Below are 22,950 nucleotides of genomic sequence, written 5' to 3'. Positions count from 1 at the left end.
CCTGGCGGCCAGGCTGTCTGCTCTTCAATCGGGTCCACTCCCTCCCAGGCCGGGCACGGGGCCTGGAGAGAGGGAAACGCCCCACACTACCCGCACGCCCATCGCCTGGCACCTGACCTCCCAGCTCCTGACAGCCTCCGACACCAGCAAGGAGGGTGTGGCCAGGGGACCACAGGTCTCCACGCAGGTGCACGGGCGCAGGGGCACTGCCCCGGCGATGCTGCGACGTTGGGCCCAGACCCGCAGGAATGGACACGCGGAGGCAGGGGTGACATGCTTCTGCAGGAGGCAGACAACCCGAGACCCCAGGGCCCACCTCCTCTGCCTCTGCATGGCTGGCCCTCGCTCTGCCCGAGCGCAGCCCACACGGAGGCCCGACTGAGCCGTGGCTCAAGGGCACGGGGCTCCTGGACTGCAGAGAGCCAGCCCGGCCACACCCAGTGCAGCCCAGGGTGGCAGTGCCGGTGCCGCCGGGAAATGCCGGGAATGCAGGGCAGCCTGCAGGCTGAGGGCGCGGCTCGACCAGGACCAGCCAGTGCAGGAGGGCACCCAGCAGGCGGAGGGAGGCACCAGCTCCCCGGGCACCTGTCTCTCCCGGGGGCACCTTCTCCTCCCCAAGGGCACACGAGGCTTCGGGAAGACCATTCACCCGCCAGTGTCACGCAAGGAAAAACAGCCGTGTCCTCAGCGTCTCACAGAACAAGCACATACATGACATTCGTACATCTAACATGAGACACATCCTCAGGCACAGGGTCAAGCACAGCACCGAGGAGGCGCCCGCAGGGGCCGGGGAGGTCACCCGGCCAGGGACACCCCAGGCCCAGAGGCTGTGACCTGCCCTCCAGGTTCCTGCAAGAACCAGGGGATCCAACCAACGTGCCCACCCCTTCCCCCCGCCCCAACCTCCCAGGGGCGTCGTTCCGCTAACCACACGGAGAAAACGTGTGCTGGAGCAATCCTATATAATAAAAGAGTAATACGCAAATCGCCCAAACAGCGGACCGATGGGTCGGCAGGGGGCGGGGCTGGCGAGCCTCCAGTCTATATATATAAAAGGCTAATATGCTAAGTGTCTATCCGAGCAATGTCACGTAGCAACGCCCGGCTTCCTCTCCCTAGTGACTAGCCTCCTTGGTGTTTCTGCAGCCCAGGAACACGACTTGCTTTATAGCCAGGTACAGACATTTTACACTTTAACCAAATGTCTGTGAAGCGATTTCCCTGCCTCATCTCATTTGATCCTCACAGAAGTCCTGGAGTGGGCAGATAGGAGACTGGGAGGAATCCTATTTTCTGTTCATCAGCCAGAAAACGGAGATTTAGAAAGATGAGAAACTTGACCAGACTGAATAGAAATAAGAAATGGTGGACCTTGAAAATGACTTCAGGTCTTCTCACTGTACAGAATATAGTCAGACACGGCTGCAGTTAAATATTTTACCCTTTGTTCTCCCTGCGTGATCTACAATAACAATCTGCTTCGTGTTGATATTTCCTGCTGTGTTGCTGACAATGACCTGAAAGAGAAGTTGGGGTGCTTCAGTGGGCTGGAAAAAGCTTAGCTGCATCAGAAAGCAGGTCTGTCCCATATATAATTAAGCAAGTTTGTCCTGTATCTATAAAAGGCTAAGTTGACTCGTGCATGAGCAATACATATAAAGCTCTCACTGGCGCCAACCGCACGCGTGTTTCAATCTGTCATTGTCGATCGTGAATTTGGTTGACACTTCTGTTATAGAGAAAGGGCGGAGAGCGAAGTTAAAATACTTCTTCTAATTAATTTCCTTTCGATGTGCACGAATCCATGCACCGGGCCACTAGTTTCTTTATAAAAACCCTGCCACACACACACACAGACACTGAAGACAACCCTACAGGCAGCTGGGGTGTGGCCTCAGGATGGGGAGCGAGGTCCCACCTCTGAACTTCACCCTCCTCATCCACGTGGCTGCTCTGCAGGGCGGACGCCTCCATCTCCGTGGCTACAGGCACCGGCGAGGGGGCTCCTCTGGTCCATGCCCGCCAGGTTCCGGTCCTGAGAGCAGGCTGCACCCCAAGTTCTGGATGGGGGGGGCCAGCCAGGGACACCCCGGGCCCAGAGGCTGTGACCTCCCCTCCCAGGAGCCCCGGCGGCCACCACGGGCCGAGACCAGAGATGAAACCAGGACTCAGTTGCCCACCTAGAAAAACGCGACCACAAACTGCGTGTCATGTGTATGGGTTTTGTTGGTGTTTTTCTTTCCCTTTTGGTGAAAAAAAAAAACAAAACAAAAACCAAAAACAACAAAGAACGTAACAGGCTCTCAGGTATATAAAACTGGTAATATTAGATAAAAATACAAACGTCACCTTTACAAAACAAAAACGAAAAACAACACACACACGTTTCTCTTGAGTACACGGAAAGCGTAACATCTTACCAAAAATAAAGGATTTGGGTTGTGTCCAGACACGGGCAGCGGGGGGGAGGAGGGGGGAGCCCAGGGCAGGAGCGCTGGGGATGGGAGACGGGCAGCGTCTGATTGGTTCACGCATAGTTCTCTCGACATGGCTTAAATTAAAAAGCAAATGCACGTACAGCCAGAAACACCGAGGAAGTGATGCATAGGCGGGTATACCATGTTTATTTTAATACATCTCATTCGTTCGCATCCTGCTAGGAGAGAGACCGTCTCGCTGTCCCGACGGTTAGAGCAGCCTGGTGTTACCGGTGTCAATGTCATCCAAGAGATAATTTAAAAAAAAAAAAAAAAAAAAAAAAAAAAAGCTAGGCAAAGAGTAAAAAGGAAAGCTTAATAATCACTTTATGGTGTAAAAAAAAAAAAAAAACCCACTTAAGGCTCTCAGGAAGTTCGGTATAGACTTAAACACTACAGCAAGGAGATGCGGCTCCCAGAGGCTCCTGTGCCCGTGCCGCCGCGGCGCCGGCCTGTCCTCCACAAAGAGCAGGTCCACCGTGTCCTTGGCAAAGCACCTGTGGCCCCCGGACAGAAGTCCGTCCGCGTGGCGTCCGCCGCTGCCGTCCGCAGGCGCCCTCCATCCCCGCGGCCGGTGAAGCACGTCGGAGCCGCTCTGGTTCTGTGCGCTCTGTTTCGGACAAGGAAGCTCTGACCGGCTCACCCAGTGCTACAATACTTGCTTTGATGTCACATTAAACAAACGTATACTGTCTCTTTGTTCTCCAGGGTGCGCGTGGAGGCAGTTTTTCACGGAGGAGAACAAAGACCGCACGCTGGCAATAAGCACCGTACATAGTAGGTTCAGGAATGTAACACGCCATGTACATCCGTGTCCCGGGAAAGGGCCGCTAGCTTATCCTCACCTCACATCTGCAGGGAGAGGGAGAGAAAGACACTGAGAGGCGGGCCCATGAGCACACGCAGTAAGGGAACGCTCAACCCCACCGAGGGCACACACACCTGAACATGCACACGCGTGCGCACACATGTGTACACACACAGCGGCAAGTCTCAGCATTTGACATATTTGTGATGTTTTATCAAACGCCCTCGGGCGCATTACCCTTTCTGAACATCCTGACCAGAGCCGGGACGAGGCTCTCAGGATCTCACAAAAGAAAGAGGCTGGAGAGCAAGCCCCCTTCTCCCACTGCACACACAGGGGAAGCCGAGGCCCAAACAGGTTCTTCCGTCTTTCTCCTCACCTTCCTCTTTCTTCCAGCTAGGGCATGATGCGGTTCCTGGAGCTCTGGCAGCCACACTGGGCCATGAGGCAACGCTGAGGATGGATACCACCAGCCAGACAGAAGGGGTCTCTGACCAGGCCGACCTACACTGAGCTCTGAGCTGAGAGCAGCTCACCCCAGCTACCTCCCCTGTCCACTGCTCACTCCAACACCTGTGCACACCCAGGCCCAGAGCCCGAGCGCAGGACACCTGCCTCTCACGTTAGGGGCTGTCGGCAGCTGGCCCGTGGCCTATGGACTAGAGGCTCAGACATCCCGCACCACACCTGGGCCTCTCCTCCCCGAGACCCCTCACGAGCGCACCTGGCCCACAGGCCTCAAGAGCTCCTGCCCAGCAGCTTCCTGCAGCCACACTGCCTCCCACAGACACCTGCCTCCAGGAATTCCTCTCGCCGCTATTTGTCTTGGATGCCACGGGCCAGAGGAAGGACCAGGCTCTCCTGAGCCGAACAGGCCAACACCAGGAAGGCTTGAATCCGCCTCCTCCATGCTGATCCCGCCTGCCCAGACCCCATTTTCTTCTGCCAAGCAGTACGCGTCTCTAAAAGACTCCATTTCCCAGGTTCCCTTGCTGCGGAGGGATGGCCCATGCAATCGAAGCGAGCCCCTGGGTGAGATTTCTTCTTCCCACCTTACTCGTTCTTTCAGCCTGGCGTGTGGATGTGATTTCTGGAGCTTTAGCAGCCATTTTGGGCCATGAGGCACCTCTGAGGATGGACAGCACCGGTCCTGGACAGAAGAGGGTCCCTGCTGATACCTCGAGACGGCCTCGCATGCTCTGGTCTCCCTGTCTCTCCGTGAGGCACCACGTCTACCTTAAAAGACCTCCTCGGCCTTCGGCAACCCTCACCTGCAATGTCTATGAGCCTCAGTGTGCTCACCTGTCACACGGAGCAAGTGACCTGCCTGAGCTGATCCAGGAAACTCCCATCACTCCACTCGGGAGACGCCTTGGCCCCAACCAAGGAAACAACTAACGCCAGAGCAGGCCTCCGGGCAGAAGGGCCGTGGATGCGGCTCCCTTCCGTGTGGCGGGAGGGGAGGCACGGGGGACGGGAGCAGGGGACCCACAGCCCAGCTGGACACCAAGCTCGCAGAGCAATCACGGCCAATCACGGCCAATCACGGCCGCGGCCTCTCCTCTCGGTGATTAGCCCTGTGATCAGCCATCGCGCCTCCCCCGCGGACGTGGCCCGTCCAGCCACGGCTCCTACCTGGTTGGCTGGTTAGGTGGGTTTTAACCTTTTTCTTTTCCGCTTTTTACCTGACTCCCTGCGCCTTCCTGTTAACAGAAGGGCAGGGAGGGTGAGCGGGCCTAAGAGAGGGCCGTCCGGCGGCGGGCACTGCAGGAATGAGCACCCGAGCGGCTTGTCTCCTGGAGGAAACCTAATCCATCGGCGCCACACGACCTCCTGGCCCCCTGGGCGCCACACCGCCACGCTGTTCCGAGCAGTGTGTCCGCAGGGGAGGCCAGGAACCCCCCTCCACCCCACCCCGCCCCACCCCCCGGCAACGCTGCAGCCAGCGGCCCAGCACCAGCCTTCCCACCGGGTGGGGACCTTCCTCAAACAGGTCTCCCCTAATTACCCCAACCGGCCGACCCACCAGGGCCAGAGACTGAGAATGCACACCCCACCCCACCCCACGCCCTCACTGCAGCCTGAGCCTCTCCTGCCAGAGCCTCACAGCTCGGCCCATCCCCGCCGACGCCCACGGTGGCAGAATCCGCCCCAGCTGGTCCCCAGGGCATGCTGGCTGGTCAGCGAGCGTCTGACTGAGCTCACAGCAGCCCGATCCCACGGCCCCCGGAACCCTGCTCACCTCAGCCCCAGAAGCCAGGCCGAGAGCCCCAGACACGGGGAAGAGCAGGGAGGGGCGGGCGGCTCACCTGTCTCCTCCTCGCGGAAGTCCGGGCTCGGGCCGGTGGGCGTGCACGTGCACTCCAGGTGCTCCTCCAGCCGCACCTGCACTTCTTTTAACTTTGGCTTCTTCCTGATGTACTCCACCTTGGCCACCTGCCCAGACAGACCCAGCGTGAGCCAGGAGGGAGCCTCTCCTTCCACCTCCGACCTCCGACCTCTGACCTCTGACCTCAACACTCCTCCCAGGGGAAAGGCAGGAGTGAAAACAAGCTTCAGACAGCGTTTGTGGTCTGGTCCCATTTTACTTAAAATAAACCTCACAGCCCTGGCTGGTTCGGCTCAGTGGACAGAGCGTCAGCCTGCAGACTGAAGGGTCCCAGATTCGATTCCAGTCAAGGGCACATGCCCGGGTTGCGGGCTCCATCCCCAGTAGGGGGCGTGCAGGAGGCAGCCGATCCATGATCCTCTCTCATCATGGATGTTTCTATCTCTCCCTCTCCCTTCCTCTCTGAAATCAATAAAAATATATTTAAAAAATAAAAAGTAAACCCCACGTGCATGCCAGTGGGTCTGAAGGATGTGCTTCAAGGTGGGAGCTGGGTGGGGGCGAGAGGGGCGGGGAGAGTGGTGGTGAGGGAAGGTGTTTGATTCCGTGTTTTAGGTGCATCTGGGCAAAGGGCAACGCTCCCCAACGGGCACCTGGTGATTATGGGGGAGCCTTGCTCCCGGGCCTCTTGCTCCCGGGCCTCACCCAGTTTCCTCTGTGGGGCTGACGCTGGGACCAGCTCAGCCGAGACCCCGAGACCCCCAGACTCCTGGGCATAGTGGGGCAAGGCGTGCTCCCCCACGGGGGCGGGGGGGTGCACATTCCAGAAACACCCCCCGCCGGTCCCCTGGCGAAGTGCACACAGCACTGACCGCTTCCCACGGCCCGTGTTTATCAGAGAGAAACAAGCAGCGATGACGACGCACCTGCTCTGGGCCTGCGCGGGTCCGGACGCCCGCACCTCTGTCCAGGCCGGAAACGGCACATTTCCCCCCAAGAACATGCTGTGAGTGTTAAATTCTCAGAAGCATCCTCCACACCAGCCAGGCCCACAGAACGAGACATCTGCGCCCTAGAGACCTCCGTTCCCGTAACCTCAGCCCCAGACCCACACAGGAGCCCACGTGGGGTCCCCATGTCCCTCCTCCCTCCCCCCTTTGTTTGCATCTCGGTGTCTGGGCTGCACCTTAAAAACAAACATCCCAACTCCCCGCTGCTGAGGGTGCCCGTGTAATGAACCACAGGCAAATGCACCCCAGCATCCAGCGGGGACGCCACCCCCTCTACACAGGGGAGAGCCACGCCCTGCAGGGGACGCCACCAGGTTTTGTCCTGACTGACAGGCAGAGTCAGGGCAGAGCACCCTCCGTGATGCCCAGCACTGACCGAGCCCCCTGGGTGAGTCCCTGTAAGGCTCACAGCCACCGAGGGCTCAAGCACGCCCACTTTACAGATGAGGAAACTGAGGCAGCAGACAAGGCTTGTTCTTTTGCTGGGAGGAGGCCTGGACCGGGAAACAGCAGGGGCCCCCAGCTGGTCCTTAACCAGGGGACGTCCTAACTGGAGGAAGCCCGTGCCCTCGGGTGTGACGGCTCCGGACCCCGCAGTTCCAGGCACCGCATTCCCGTGTCCCGGCCCGGCTCCACAGCCATCCAGGACTGGAGCCAACCCCAGGGGCTCCTGGGCCTGATGGGCAGTGCCCTGGGGCCGTGGCCAGCTCCCCGAGCCCAAGCTGCTGGTCTCCCTGACGGCTAGGGCTATCCCCACACAAGCTCAGGGCATCCCTGCCCACCGGGGCCTCGGAGCTCTGGCTGGAGACCTTCACCCCCAGGCTCTAAGCTGGACCCACACAGCCATGAGGTGCCCCTAACTCCGTCCACAGGACGCACAGGCCGGTGCCGGGCACCACCGGGGGACCCACCGCCCTGCCTCCAGAAAGTCCAGCAGGCGGAGCTGGGTCCCAGCCTCTGGCGCCCTGGGGGCAGGCGGCCCTCAGACAACGCGGGAGCCCCGATCTGTAGCTCCCCTCCTGGGAGAGGGGCTCACAGCAGCTCCTTCACCCTGACCCACCGTGGCCTCTGCTCGGGGCTGCGGCCTGAGCCACTGGGCACACCACCGTCCTGACCCCGAGGCGTGGACCTGGGGGACAGGGCCCGGCCCGCACGCATGGCCGAGGAAGGACGTGCCCCTCAGGGAGCTGGTTAGGGAGCGGACAGCAAGCACTGACCACACAAGCCCCGCTCAGGGAAGTCGGCCCCCGACCCCAGCCCACCGCTGCGGGCAGGCGGTCCCTGCCGACCCTGGGGGGTCCTGGGGGCCCGGGGGCCCCTGCTTCCAGATGCTGCCATCAAGCTGCTACAGGGGAAGGGGGCCAGGTCCCTGAGGAGGGGTGAGCCCTGCTCCAGGCCCACACCTGTGGCCTCGTGGAGATGAGCGTAGGGGGCTGGCCTTCGACCCCAGCATGTCCAGACACCCAGGGCCTGGGGCCAGTGGGCAGGCTTCAGCCGAGCTCACTCTCCGGGGCCTCAGAGGGTGGCCACGCCCAGCCCGACTGCTGTCTCCGTTTGTAAGAGGCCTTTGTGACCCCAAAGACCGGGAAGGCAGAAAACCAGGGAGGAGCCGTCCCGCCAGGGCGCCCACCTGCCCCCAGCCCATCCAGGACGCGGCCTCGGGGCCTCGGGGCCGCTCTGCCTCCACCCAAAGGGAGCGGGACGGCCCCTCACAATGGCCCCCTGTTCCCACTGACCTTCTGTCCCTTCCGCCAGAACCCCAGTGTCTGGGCCGGATGTTTTCCTGCCAGCCCTCGAGGGTGGGCAGGGCAGAGCAGGGCAGGGCGCGGGCGGACCAGCTGCGGGATGGAGTCCCCGCCCCTCCTGGGCTGACCATGACCCCGTTGGGGCAATGAAGGCCCGAGGGGGAGGCCCTGGTCCAGCTCCGCCACCCGCCCTGAGCCCCAGGCAGAGACGCCCTCCCGGGAGGGCCGGCCCCACACACCCACCCTCCCTGCTGCCGGGGGTCTGAGCCAGGACCCCGCCCGGGGCAGTGTGAGGGGCCAGCGTTCCCAGCCTTGGGAGCACATTGCGTGTGGCCGTGGGCCTCGGCCGTGGAATGTGCTTCCTCAGCTTCCGCGGGCAGAGCCCTGGTCCCCGAGGCCCGGGAGGCCCAGGTTTGGGTCTAAAGGGCCTTCCCGTGTGACAGCTGGCCGGCCGAGACCTGGTCCTCCCTGAGGACATTCCCCCTGCACCTCACACGGAGGCGGGGCCGACACAGGGGCTGGACAGCAGGGCACCGAGGGCTTGAAGTAACACGTAGTCAAGGCATGAGTTCTACACACCCCGACTGACCCCTTCCACCCAGGAGGGTGGGCGCACCTGCCAGGGAGGCTCAGCGGGGGGCGCAGGCCTGCTGCCCAGGAAGGACCCACACCCAGGGGCCTAGACGGGGGGGCGGGGGGGGCGGCCACTGGAGTCACAGCCTCAGCCTCACCCCTAGAAGCCAGGAGGGGCCCCCGAGCCTCCCTCCAACCCTCTCCTTCCTAAAGGGCTGGCTCTCTAGGGCTCCCAACCCAGACACCCAGTTGCCCAGCTTCAGACCCACTTTACAGATGAGGTTAGTGAAGCCGGAGGGGGGACCCAGGTCCCAAGAGGAGCTGCCAGCCGGAGTGACCTGAAGAAGCAGAATTTCCCCCCAGGACTCAGGTGGGGAGCACAAGGAACTCCTACGTGACCTTCCTGCACCCCCCGCCCGCCCCCCTCAGTGCTGCCCTGGAGGGCACCTCGGCCGGCCCAGCCTGAGGGAGAGGAGGGCTCACTCAGCTCCCAGTGAGTCAGCCCCAGCCACCTGTCCCTCCTGAAACAGCACCCCCAGAAGGACCCCCTCCCAGAGAAACACTCCATCGACACCATGAAAGGGGGGTGCCCTCCCCGATTTACAGGCAACATGCCCAGGGGCCACCCCAGCAGCCCCTTCCTGCCCCGTGTCCTGGGGAGAGGCTTTAGGGCCCGTGCAGGCCGAGGGACCCACCCCCACCTGCCAAGCACCCAGCCCCCACCAAGGTGCCTTCGTGAAGAAAGACTTTTCCTCCCGACTGTTTCCTGTCGTGCAGGGACACCCAGACACCCACCCGGAGAGGAGACGAGACCTGGCTGCACAGCCTGCCTCCCCGGCGCGGGGGCCCCAGCTCCTCGGGGCCGCGGGGCGGCCGTGGCGTGGGCTCACCTTGACGCTGCGGTGGTGCACGCGGGACGGCTGGCACTTGACGCTGCTGGTGTTGCAGCAGCCGGTGCAGCGCTTCACCTCCACGCACGGGGGCCAGATCAGGAAGTTGGCGGACGTGGGGTCCACCTGGCTCCGAGGTATCTCGTAAATGACCGTCCTGGTCTTGCAGACGGCGGGCACGGCTTCCTCTGCAGAGGGAGAGCCTGGTGAGCATGGACGCCATGCCTGTCCCCTGACCCGCCCCCTGTCCCCTGACCCCGCCCCTGTCCAGTGACCCTGCCCCCTGTCCACTGACCCCGCCCCTGTCCACTGACCCCCGCCCCTGTCCACTGACCCCGCCCCCCCAGCCAGGGCTGCAGCCCCTCGGGGGCTGGGCCCAGGGCAACCAGGCGTGCAGCTGCTGCTTCCTCCACTGGGACATGTGTCACAGCCCCAGGGTCCCCACACCCACAGGGGGTCGCTGAGCTGTCCCAGGATGAGCTGGGGCTCAAGGGCCCCGTGGGGAGAACCCAGGGGAAGGACGCGGCCGGCAGAGGGAAGGAGGGGTCACACGGCGCAGCAGGAAGGGACATGGAACAAGCCAGGCCCGGACACCCAGCCCCCGAGCCCCCCAGGAGGACCTGGATCTTCCTGCTCTGTGCGCCCCCCACGGTCCACGGTCCAGCCCGAAGCCTTACGGACAGGACACCAGGGTGGGACTGACAGACGAGAAACCCACCCCTGGGCCCCAGACACCGGCCCAGGGAGCCCGGCCAGCAGGGTCTGCGACCACCCACCGAAGCTGCCTCCCAGCACCCACTCGCACACCCCGGGCGCGCACCAGCCCAGCGGCCAGCACGGAGGGGGCGCTACCCTGCAGACGGAGGACCATCCTCTGCCTCCGCCCCGTGTCAGCTGCCACACCCCTCCTCACGCGGGTGGGAAGACCTCGGGGAGCCTGGGAGACCCAGCAGGGACCTGCGCCCCGAGAATAAGCCACCCAGCTGCTGTCCCCTGAGAGAAGCGCTGCACTCCCAGCACCACCTGGTGAGAGGGTCCCGGGAACCTGACCAGATGGGCTGGGGGTGGAGCCAGGAGAGGCCTTAGGCCCAGCCCGATGGCCCCTCCCGGGCTGGATGGGACCCGCACCCTCCAGGGAGCCCGCTGCTGCAAGGACGTGACCTACGTGGTCACAACACAGCGACTATCACCGGGGAGGGCCGTCTATCTGAGCCAGGAGTCACACCCGCGCCATGCTCAGCGGTCGAAGCCACAAGACCCACCTCGGAGGGAACTAAAGCTGGGGTGGGGGTCGCCTGCCCAAGGCCAGGCAGGGCCCACAGGCCACAGCCGGGGAAGCAGGCAGCCCGATGGCATGGGGCAGGATAGGCCACAGCCCGACCGAGCCCCAGGGCAGGACGGTGCAGACCTGGGCTGCTCTGTGAGACGGACAAGAACCAACATCCCCAGACCCAGGCCGAGGTGGAGCCCCAGGAGCAGAGCAGGGAGTGGGGGGCGGGGGGGGCACGAAGGGGCTCTGCGCAGCCAGGATCCGCATGACGAACTGGAAATGAAACGCGCGTCTCCCAGCGAGGCCTCCCGGGAGCAGGCCCCAACAAGACCGGCACTTCAGGAATTTATGACGGCTCCCTCTCCAGGGGCTCTCGGCAGGCAGGCAGGGTCGGGCTGGGCAGGGAGACACCCCTGCAGCAGGGAGGGGCCCCTGAGCAGGCTGGGCCTTTGTTTGAAGGAGGAAGGAGGGAAGCTGCCTTGGGCCCCTCTCCGGCCCCCACAGCCCCGGCCCCTCGCTCACCAATGCTTCTCTTCCTCCGAACCGGCACCGGCCGCTTCTCGGGGGTGTGCTTGGAGGCGCGGCCCCCGTGGGCCCTCAGGCTGCTTTCCAGAGCATCCTCGACCCCTAAAGGCACAAAGAAGACAGGTGACCAGCGACCCCCAGGCCCGACCACAGCACCTCCTGCAGCTCAGCCCCACCCTCACTCCCCAAGACAGAGCGTTCCCCGGGAGACGTCCATCCCACATGGGGAGTGTCCGGATGTGCAGGGTGTGCAAGACTCCCAGCTGCCCTGCACCCCACCGACCCCACAAAGCCTACACGGAGTCCCCCACGTGTGGTGCCCTCACCGCAGTGCGCGGCAAAGCTGTGGACTTGTGGGGAGGGCAGGGTGTCCCCTATGGCACCTCCTCCAAGGATGCCCAGGTGAAGGCTGCTCGGGTAGGGAAGCCCAAGGCCGGCCCTCTGGGTCCAAAGACCCAGAACCCACAAGCGAGTTGCTCCCAGCTGGGCCCACCTCCCAGACGGCCCCTGGGAAGGGGCTGAACGCAGGACAGCCAGGCGGGTGCTGCTGGACGTGCCTGCGTCTCCCCCGCGGGCCCCCCCCACCTGCCAGCCCTCACCCGACCCTCACGGAGGGTCCTAGCCTTGGAGGTGTTGGAGACAGGGCCAGGCGGTGGGCTGACAGCAAACCCCACTGTTCCCAAAGCAAGTCCACTGAGGGGGAGAGCCCCAAGAAACACGAGAGGTGAGCGAGCCCCCCCTGAGCTGAGCGGGGAGCAGCTGCAGGACTGAGCGGGGTGACCGACAGACGCAGGCACTTGCAGGAAGAAAAGGCCTCGGCCCCCAAGTCCCTGAGGATCCCAAAGCACGCTGTGGGGGTGGGGGGCCCCAGAGCTCCAATCAAAACTGGACTCTGATCCCCTGGGCTGGCGAGAGCCCCCCAAACACACGCGCCCCCCCACCCCCAGCCTCTCCTCCCCAGGGCCCCCAGGTCTCAGAGGAATGAGGGAAAAGGTGGGTCGGCTGCCCTCCGCCTTTGCCCAGACCCAGCAGGGGGCTGTGCCTCTTCTCCCTCCACCCCCGCCGCCTCCCAGTGATGCCCAGGGCCGGGGTCCTGAGAAGCCGGGGTCCTGAGAAGCCGGGGTCCTGAGAAGCCGGGGTCCTGAGAAGTCGTGCCGTAGCCAGAAGCTCCAGCAGCCGCACAAAGGTCCCCGCCCGCCCCTCCTCGCCCGCCAGGCGCACCCTGGCCCCGCGAGCCCCGGACACTGCCCACTCGTTCTAAACCAAGAACGAGCACCGTGCCCACGGGGCCAAGGGCAAGGGACACACTCTTTTGAAGTCTGAGCGGAACCCAACTTTTCACTTAAAGTGACTCAGTGTTCCACGACCACTCTTTTTTTGAGACCCAAAATAAGATCAGAACAGAACTACTCATGCTGTAAGAATTTCCCATCAACCAACGGTTCCAAGAAGCCCTCTTTCACGAAAAGAGGGACGTCTATGAGTCACGTCCCGTGGTGGCCCTCTCGCGATCGCTGAACTGGAGAGCAGAGAGCAGCCGGGCCACCCTCGGCCGAGAGAGAATTCAGCATCCAGCAGCGTTCTCGATGCCTTCCCACCGCCCGGTGCTGACTGCTGACCTCTGACCTCAACACGCAGTGTCCGTCCACCCCCCCCCCCCCCGCCCCGTGTGTGCAGGGGGCACCGCACCGCTCTGGGCCTACTGAGGCCCACGAGGAGGCATGACAAACAGAAACACATATGACAGGACCGTGTCCCTCTCAGCCTCGCCCCCGCCCAGGCCTCCTCCCGCCCAATAAACGGATGACGGGCCTCCCAGCTCACCCACCGGCAGAGATCCGACCCGGTTTGGAGCCGAGACGGCAGAAGTCGCTTCTGGTCATGCAAGCCCACCCTCCGCCCATCACGATGGGTGGTCAGCACCCCGCCGGGCTGCGGGCGCGGGAGCGGCCTCTCTCCCGCTGGTGGCTCAGAGCGGGCAGAGCGGGCAGAGAGGGCTGCCCGTCTCCTCCGAGGACAGGTAACCTGTGTTTCCCTTTTGTCTTTCAGGCACAGCCAACGAGTCCTCAGGCCTCAGTCCTGGAGCAGAGTTAATGGCCCGAGATGGGATCTTTACGTATCGCTTACTCAGTGACCCGCGGGCACTGGGCCAGACCGCGCAGAACAAAGCTCCCGGGCCACTGGACAAACAGGCCCCAAACGCCACACACACACACACACACACACACACACACGCACACGCACACGCAAACACACACGCGCGGGAAATCGAGCCCTTTCTCCCGCACATGCAGAATGGAATTCACAGGCTCAGTGAGGGAACCCTATGCCTCAGGGCCTCCAACCACACCTCCCGGAGCTGCAGGCTCATTGCCTCACCTGTGAAATGGGACTGCAGCCCGGTCACTGGGAGGCGCCCCAAAGCCCACACACCAATCACAAAGCTCCGTCCACAGGAGGGAGGAGCCACTCCGTTTAAAAACACTCAGTTCTGATTCCTGGGGTTTGGCCTCCCACTGGGGTCAACTTGGAAACACCCCCCAACCCCCCAGCCCCCGCAGGGTGGAGGGGTTTCTCGCACCAGCCCCTCCCCACTGACCCCGGGGGAGGGGGGGCTGGCAATGGCCTGGAGGGCAGCTTGATCCTCCACAGCTGCTACCGGCCTTCCCAGCAGCCCCGCTGCGGCCCCTCTCCACTCTGGGCAGGAACAGGGGTTGGGGAACCCCCTCCCCCGCGAGCTCTAGAAGCAACAGGTGCAACCCCTGTGCTCAGCCAGAGGCCTGGTCTTCTCTGGTTTTCAGCTTCCAGGTCTGAGAAAGGGGAGGCGGCCAGGATAAATACTTTGGGGTGTGGGTCACAAAGGACGCCCTGGGGGCGCGATAGTGAGCAAGGGAGGCCCTGCTCTCCTCTCACCCCAAATCTCTCGGGCACGAAAGTCTGACAGGTAGGCCAGGGCAGGTGAGCCACCCACCCCGCTCCTTGGGGGTCGGGGGGAGGGGAGCCCCTGGGGCTTTTTATGAGGGGCAATTCGAAACCAGCAAAGAACTGACTGGTGAATCCCAGCTTTCTCGGTTGAGACCCCCCTCCCCTCGCCCCCAGAGGCTCTGGGCCGGAGCGCCCCCTCCCCCTCCCTCCCCCGCCCCCCCAAAGCCACCAGCGAGGCATTCACGGTGGGGGCGGGGCGGCGGGGCTGCAGAGACCGGAATAAGAATGGGCCCTGCAGAGCGTCGATGGCCCATTTTCCGGGCGTCCCACAGCCCTCCCGCGGGGACCCCGGCCCCTCCAGCCAGAACCAGAAAAAAGAAGGCTGGGGAGCTCTCTCTGGGAGGCAGTCTTCCCCACCCCACCCCCAAACCCACAGGGACCCGCCTTCCTGGCTCCCCAAAAACAAACCCTTCTCCCCGGGGCTACACATCCAGGAGCAGATAACACCCCCCCCCCCCCCCCCAGCCCAGCTCTGATCTCCCGGTGAAACCCTACCCCTGCCGATAAGGATCGGCCAAAGGATTTCCTGGGTCAGGAGAGCAGACACCGCCGGCCCGCTGGAGGACGGTCTCGGCACGAAACGAAAACAGTGCAGGCCTCTCGCCACAATCAGGTACAAACTTCCCCGTGGCGGGACCGTGGGACCGCCCTCCATGCCCCACACCCACACTTTGCAGAGAGAAATCTTCCCCGAGTCTCCCTCCACCTCCCCAGCCCCCTGCTGCTTCCGTGCCCTCCGGTTTCAGTCCACGGCAGGCTCCCCGACAGGAGCGTGGTTCCCACACTAGACACGTGTCTTCCTCCTGGACCGGCCCTCTCTGGCCCACACCCCGGCAAAGCCACCCAACACCCCCAGTTCCCCTTCACCAGCCACCCCGGGTCGCCGACCTGTGCCCCGGTCCAGACACCAGAGCGTGTCCTGCCCGCCTCACACAGAAACGTGTCGGCGGTGGCTGGGCTCCAGGGCCTGAGGGCCGGCCCCGAAATAGTCCCCAAACACCAGAAGTGTCTGTCCCGGGCGCACCTTTTCATTGCCTTGTGAAAACAGAGAAGACAAGGCCCCCAGCGACCAGGAAAGCGCAGCCTCGGGCAGGAGTGGGGCAAGTTCTTGGGGACGCAAAGGGACCCCCCCACCCGGGCCACCCGCCCAGCCTGCACCCCTGGCCCCTGTCCACCTCCAGGGCTGTGCGCCCGGGGCCTGGGCCGGCGCCCACCCCGCCTCCCGGCTGGAGGGCAGGCCCCAGGCAGGCGCACCTGGCCGGGCACCGGCGCCCTCGGTGTGGCTGAACTCTCCGTGACACACGCGGCAAGTTCCTTAAAGGCAAAAACAACCTCCGGGCGAGCGCGCAGCCCGCGGCGCGGCGGGAGAGAAAGTGGTGATTGGAAGAGAAACTCCTGACTCATCCGCCTGGGCTTTTATGGCCCGGGATTGGATTCTGACCTTTCGGTGCGCTCCTCCGGGCGCCCGGCCCGAGCGCGGGAGGCGGCCCGAACCCGAACGCAGGAGGCCTCGCGGGGCGCACTCACTCCCCGCGCCCTCCCCGCGCGCGAGGGAAGGGGCGCGATTTACCTACGGAGTCTATCTCCAGGAGTCGCTGGAGGTCCCGGATGCTGTGGATCTGACTGTGCGCCAGCCGCTCGATCACCTCGCGGGGGATCTCGGCCTCCTGCAAGCAGAGCCACACGGTCAGCCCGGGCGGCCCCCGGCCCCCGCCCCGAGCGCGCGGCCCCCGCCCCAGACAGCCCCCGGCCCCGCCCCACGTGAGCACCGCGCACAAGGGGCCACCCGACCCCCGCCCTGGCCGCGGAGCCGGAGGTCGGGGTGGGGCTGAGGGAGACCCCAAATCACCCGTCCCCATCCATGTCTACCCTCTGCAAAAAAAAAAAAAAAAAGCCCGCCCCACCTCTAAATTTTCAAACCAAAGCCCCCCCACCCCACCCCCACCCCCGATTCCAGCCCCTCCGCGCGGGGTGTCAGTTACAGGCGGCCTGGGAGCCGCGGGGGCCCGGGAGTTTCTGATTCAGGAGTGAAATCAACATGCAGAAGCTCAAGTTGAAATGCGTCACGGATGGGCGACGGGAGTCGCGGCAGCCCTAACACTTTAATCCAGCGGGGGCTTGGGTTTCACCCGCGGGGCCCCGGCGACCCTGCGGGGAGGGTCTGCGGCCCCCACACGCGCACACCCACACACACGCTCACGCGCCCCACCCGCTCCGGCCCAGCAGCGGCCCTAGCGCCGACGAGGACGCCCCAAATCCAGCCGGCGGCCGGGGGAAGCTGCAGGGATGTGAGGGTTAAATCTCTACCTCCGGCGGCTCCCGGGTCCCTGCCCAGACAACCCCCACCGCTCGGCCTCCCGACTCCGTCCCGGTTTTTAAAGGGACTGGGGGGTTCCTGGGGGCCTCGAGCACTAAGTTCCCACGACGGGGGGCTGGAGAGAGTCATTTGTCACAGCGAGCCCCCGGGATTCGGGACTGGAGACGGGGGCGAGGGGTGGGGGAAGACGCCAGCTCAGGGCGGGCGCCGGCCCGGCTCGCCCTGCTCAGCCACCTGTAAGCAGGCCCAGGCGGGCGGGACTGCGCCGGCCCAGCCGCTCAGCCAGGCTTGGCCCCGGGGTACCCGGAGCTGCGGCTCCGCGCCGCCCACCCGGACCGCCGGGGGGCCCCTACCTGCTTCCCGGCCGCTCTCCCCCCTCCCCGGCTCCACCGGCTCACACACACCCCCTTCCTCGGTCCCCGCACCCCGACACTGCATTGCCCGCCGCGCCCCGGTTCCCTCCCCGGAGAGAAGCCCGCGCCCCCCGAAGTTTCTCCCCGCTCGTCCACCCTGCCGCCACTCGTCCCTCCTCGGCAGAGCGACGCCACACGCTGGAAACTCACCAGCACCACTCGGGCGGAAAAGAGAACCCAGTTGGGAAAATTTAAGGACCGAGCACCCGACAGAAATCAAAACGCGCCCTGCAGAGCCGAGCCAGGGGCGCCCCGGCCGCGGGCGACTGCAGGGGGCGTGCGCCCGGCAGTCAGAGGGTACGGGGCGGGGTGGCACCTACCTCGGCCAGGGCATGGGCGAGGTATCCGCAGCCGAGGAGCAGCAGGCAAGCCCAGGTCCTCATCGCGTCCCGAGGCGCTGGCGGCTCGGCGAGGAGGCGAGGCCGCGGGGCGGGCACTCCAGCCGGGCTCCTGTGGCGGCGAGATTCCGTACCATCCCTCAGGGAGCGCGGCCCGGAGGGTGGCGCGGAGCTGCGAGCAGGCGGAGCGCGCCCGGCGCGAGCAGCGAGTGCAGAGGAGGCAGCGCGGCGAGGAGGAGGAGCAGGAGTGCGCGCCCGTCGCGCCGGGATCCTCCTGGGCCGCCGGTAGGGGGTGGGGACGGAAGGGGCGGAGGGCGGGGGCTGGGCTTCTTCCTTGGTGTGTCCCCGGTGCTGGCCGCCGCCGCGCTCGCTCCCGGGCGCAGCTTTAGGAGCGACCTGGCCGGGAATTCTGCACGTTGGCGGGCATCAGCCCCGGGAGGGAGCCCGGAGCGAGGCCGGAGCCGCCGCCGCACCACCCATCACCTGTCTGGACGCCCGGCCAGGCTCGGCCTCGGGCTCGCGCGCTCTGCGGGCTGCGGGCGGCCCTGCGCGCCCACCGTCGGCCCCGCGCTCGCCTCCGGCCTCTTTTCGGCGCCGCCGCCGCCGCCGCCGCCGCCACCAGGCCGGGCACGGCGCGGCCCAGCACAGCGCGGCCCGGCGGCCTGCGTGCGCCCCTCCGCGGCGCGCCCTCGGCTCCGCGCCGTGCTCCGCCCTCCGCCGGCCCGAGCCGGGCAGCAGCCGCCGGCCGCACGGGGCCTCGCCGCGGGGGCCTGAGGGCGGGCGCAGGACCGAGCCGGGCAGCAGCCGCCACCGGCAGAGGGACAGCGCGGGCAGGCCCGGCTCGCGGGAGTGGTGCGGGCTCCTCGGGGCGCGCGTGTGGAGCCGGCCGGCGGCGGGAGGGGGTTATAGCGCCGCCGCCGCGCCCCTCCCCCGCCCCCTCCCTCCCGCCTCCCCCGGATTCCAGGCCCGGGACCCGCACCTCGGAAGCACGCGGGGGCCGCACGGGCCCGGCCGCCGCCGCACGGAGCACACACACACGCTCACGCGGGCAGGAAAACCCATCCAAACCTCGCGCCGGCTCCGAGCACAGCCGCGGGGGCCGCGCCCCTCCCGCGGCCTCGCCCACCCCAGCGCCCGCTGCGGTCCTGCGGTCCCGGCCGGGAGGGAGGAGGCCGCGCAGAAGCCGACTCGCCTCTCGCCTCGGCCCCAGCGGCAGCCGAGGGCAGCGCCGGAGCTGCGACGCCAAAAAGGGCAAAAGCAGGCCGCCCCGCGCGGCGCTCCGGCCTCTCCACGTTGGGACCCAGGGCCCCCTCCCCCGCGCCATAAAAGGAGGGGAGTGAGGCCGTGGTGGAAAGCGGGGCGGGGTTCGTGGCGCTGCTGGGCACTCACCTGGTGGCGGCCACGCGCCCCAGCCCACGACCCGATGCCTGGGGCGTCTAAATGCGGAGCCTCCACCCACATCCCGAGGTGCGGGAGCGCCCGGGGGCTGCAGGGTCCCCCAAGTCCCCGCTCCTGCGTGGAAGGCCGGGCCGCGGCCTGAGCCGGGAACTCGAGGGGATGGTGGGGAAGGGGAAGAAGGGAGCCGCTCGTCGGGAACCCCCGGAGAGAGTGTGGCCCTCGGACGACGGATCCGCGGGGCGCACAGAGCGCCACCTCCCGCCTGGGCGCGACGCGGCGGTGCGGGGCAGCACCAGCGGGGAGCCGAGGCCCGTGCGCGGCTGGACCGCTCGCCTCCACGGAGGGTGGGTGCGCCCGGACCTGGAGGACTCACCCTCCTCGACCAGGTGGGTTAGGAACCCGGGTCGACCCCGTCGCCCGCCAGTGCTCGTCCCTGGAGCGGGAGACGAGTTCAGGACCAGAGCAAGAGGAGTGCGGGGCAAGCGACCCCAGAGCCCTAGAGCCAGGGCCCTGGCGGCTGGCAGGGACCCCCAGCCCAGGCAGTGAAGGCGCCGCCCGCTTTCCTCTCGGGCTGGGCCGCCCCTGGCATTTCAAAGGCCGAGTGGAGAGGGGCTTCAGGGCGCTTGCCTTCCCCCAGATACTGGGGTGGGAGCTTCTGCGGTTCCCAGAGGACCTCGGTGGACGTTCCTTCCAGAGGCCTTCACGTCCCTGCGGCCTCCCCACAACACGGGCCCCGCAGCCCATGGAGAGTCGGGCTGTAGGGCCCAGGCAGAAGCAGGGGAACTGGGAGACCATGAGGAGCACGTGAAAGCCAGGCCTTGTCTGTCCAGGTGGAACCTTCTGTCGCTTCGGAGAGAGACCCCTGGAAGTTTCTGGAAAGCAGGCAGACACCGCTGCCAGGCCTCTGGCTGGAGCCGGTGGGAGCCGCCTGATGCCCATGCATCTGAGAGTGGCCGCGCCACCCAGCTGAGACCCTGGTACTGGGCAGGCAGGCAGGGCCCAGGACATTCCCTGGGGTTATTAAAGGACTCGGTTTGGTGCCAGGGGTGGGAATGAAGGAGAAAAGGGCGCTGCACAGGATCCGCTCCTGGGGGTCCATGCCCCCTGCGCGGCCTGGCACTTCAGGGACACCCTGTTCTAATCTGGGGCCAGCAGGGAGATCTGGGGGCACGGATCATCTCAGACCAGGGCGGGAAGGGGAGCAGGGTCAAGCCTGCCCCAGACTGGAAAGCTTTGGGGGGAGCAGGCGGGCCTCCCTCCCTCCCTCCCTCTAATCTCAAGCCGCTATTAAAAATAAAACCCGCTCACGTCGTCATAGCGACCACAACAACAGCGGCTGTGGCTTCGTGAGGGTGGCAAAAACTTCCGCAGCCACGCGACAGCCGCCTGGGGGAGTTGGGGCACCACACGGGTTGCAGCACCAAGGCCTGCCCTGGGGTGGGACGGGGACCCCAGCACCCAGCCCACCCCACCCTCCCCCGTCCTCAAGGAACTGGCAGCAGCTGTTTTGAGGACTGGAAATGGAGATGGAGGACTGACTGGACCAAGAGGTGGCCTGGGGAGAACCACGCCTGCACGCCCCTCCTCCCGGACCTTGGTTCCTCCTCAGCACCCCCTATTCGGACTCCAGCACCTGGAGCTGGGGCTGTGTGGGGAGGGGTTGTGGGATGCTCGGCTGAGGGGAACCTCTGCGGCCTGACGGGTGGGGGCACCACACCTGCCCAGCCAGCCCCCCCCCCCCCCCCCCCGCCGCCCGGGCGTTCTCCACGGGTTAGGCGTGGTCGCGTGCTGCTTTCCACCGGGAACGGAGTTTCCCTCAGCCTATGAGGTTCGCACGGATCACGGCAAACATTTGATAACAAGGCTAAACATACTTGAGGAGGAGGAAGCCAAGGCCCGGTTCCGGGTTCCGTGGGCGGGGACCCAGGAAAACTCAGGCCAAAGGTGTGTGTCGGGAGGCCAGCGGGAGAGACCTGGTGGAAGAGGGGGCAGGGGTCCCCAGGCTGGGGAGCTGCTGGTGGGAGGGAGGGTGCACCTGGGCAGGGGATGCCCAGCCGCCTCCGGAGCCCAGCCTTGCCCGACGTGCCCAAGGCCCGTAATTAAGGTGAGTCAGGTGCTCCAAATAGGTGGCGAGAGGCCACCGCACAGCTGAGATGACTGGCTGGGCACCCGCCCCCGGAGGCCCCTCCTGGCACCCAGGGAGGGTCAGGAAGGCCTGGTCCACCTCAGAGCCAGGCAGGGCTGAGGCGGGCAAGGGGGCCTTTCTCAAGGGCTGTCAGAGCCCTGGCTGGTTTGGCTCAGTGGATAGAGCGTCGGCCTATGGACCGAAGAGTCCTGGGTTCGATTCCAGTCAAGGACGTGTACCTCGGTTGCAGGCTCTTCCCCGGTCAGGGCGAGTGCAGGAGGCAGCCAGTCGATGTGTTTCTGATGGATGTGTCTGTCTTTCCTTCTCTCGGGAAAATGTCCTCAGGTGAGAACTGTCAGAGAGCCCAGCCCTTGGTGGTGCTCAGCCCACGGTCACCCTAAAACCCACTTTCCAGACGGCCCCAGAACTGATGAGGGACCCTCCCTGGACACCAGCTCCCGTGGCCCCTGCTGCTCCGCCCAGACCGGTGATGTGCCAGGGTCACTCGGTGGCATTTGTCCTGCAGCTCCCCGCAGGATCGTGAAGGGTGATGTCACGGGGAGAGTTGCCCGCAATCCTGGGGCCCATGCCCACCTGATTCCTGGTCCAGAGGTGCCAGGGGAACGGGGGGGGGGGGGCACACCCAGGCCCAGCTGCCCCACGTCTCAGTTCTCTCATCTGGAAAATGGAGACCCTGCAGGCACCGCCGCCGCCACAGGGCGCATGCCCCTGGGCACACAGGCAGGGCACGGCTGCCGGCACCAGCTGGGCGTCCAAACCCAGGCCCCCGCTGGTGCCAGAGCGGATTTCGGAGCCACTTGTCGTGATGAAACCCCTCGGTGCCCTGTATCTCCGCCAAGGCTTTCTCGGCTCAGGGCAATTAATCCAGCAGCAGCCTCAGCCGAGTGGGCACCGCTCCTTGAAGATCAAAAGTGCCCAGGCAGGCGTTAATTAACTCATCATCTCGGGGCCCGGGGCCTGTGACTAGTCCAGGCTCCCCAGAAAGGGAGAAGCCGCCAGCAAGCAGGGAAGCCGTTCTCGGGGTTGTTTTTAACTCCCTATTAATTATTTTATTTTCAAAACTTACAAACAGAAGTGAAGTTTAAAATACCCCAGAATGCCTGATGGGTGTGGCTCAGGGGTTGAGCATCAACTTATGTATGAACCAGGAGGTCACGGTTCGATTCCAATCAGGGCTCATGCCCAGGCTGTGGGCTGGGTCCCCAGTAGGGGGTGTGCAGGAGGCAGCCGATCAATGATTCTCTCTCATCCTTGATGTTTCTCTCTCTCTCTCCCTCTCCCTTCCTTTCTGAAATCAATAAAAATATACATATATTTAAAACCCAGAATTGATTTGTAACTATTTTGTGAATGAAGATCCATGTCACGGGCACTGGGTGGCCTCACAAAGCGAAGGCTGGGCCTGGACAGTGGGCATTGGAAACGGGGCTGCCCCAGGCGGTGTGCTCCGCGGGGAAAGCCCACAGCCTCCGCGGACGTCACAGGAAAGGAAAGAGCGTAACACGTCTCGCTGGTCATTTTTATATGAATCGCGTTAGGATGATGCCATCGAGTTAAATAAACGATATGATTGCAATTAATTTCCCCTGTTCGGTCCTCCTTTGTTTAGTATGGCTCCTCGCACGTCTACAATGCCGTGCCGCTCAGATGCTCCCACTGGACCGTGCGAGTGTAGACACCCAGCGTTCACACCTACACGGCAGAGGCAAGCAGGTGCGGGTGG

At 64.9% G+C, this 22,950-nt stretch overlaps 1 protein-coding gene across 4 annotated transcripts; it reads right to left on the bottom strand.

The window, feature by feature from the left end:
- Nucleotides 1-2,306: 2,306 nt before the first annotated feature.
- Nucleotides 2,307-17,873, bottom strand: PDGFA (platelet derived growth factor subunit A). 4 transcript variants are annotated; one of them, XR_013813539.1, is made up of 8 exons: nt 17,666-17,873; nt 16,186-16,282; nt 11,628-11,732; nt 9,836-10,023; nt 5,598-5,724; nt 4,924-4,991; nt 4,341-4,438; nt 2,307-3,332 (listed from the first exon to the last, which is right to left on the bottom strand). XR_013813539.1 is itself a non-coding variant. In XM_079771497.1 (7 exons), exons 1-6 carry the CDS (start codon nt 17,726-17,728, stop codon nt 4,387-4,389), a joined length of 699 nt encoding a protein of 232 aa, XP_079627623.1. In that variant the 5' UTR covers nt 17,729-17,873; the 3' UTR covers nt 2,307-3,332; nt 4,341-4,386. The 4 variants fall into 4 exon arrangements, 3 of the variants coding, with proteins under 3 accessions (XP_079627623.1, XP_079627624.1, XP_079627625.1); XM_079771497.1 differs by lacking the exon at nt 4,924-4,991 and having other exon boundaries at nt 5,531-5,724; XM_079771498.1 differs by lacking the exon at nt 4,341-4,438.
- Between the last annotated feature and the right edge of the window lie 5,077 nt (nt 17,874-22,950).

This window comes from Cnephaeus nilssonii, assembly GCF_951640355.1.
Source record: "Cnephaeus nilssonii genome assembly, chromosome: 5".
Taxonomy (NCBI): Eukaryota; Metazoa; Chordata; class Mammalia; order Chiroptera; family Vespertilionidae; genus Cnephaeus; species Cnephaeus nilssonii.
This window is presented reverse-complemented; position numbering and strand designations above follow the sequence as displayed.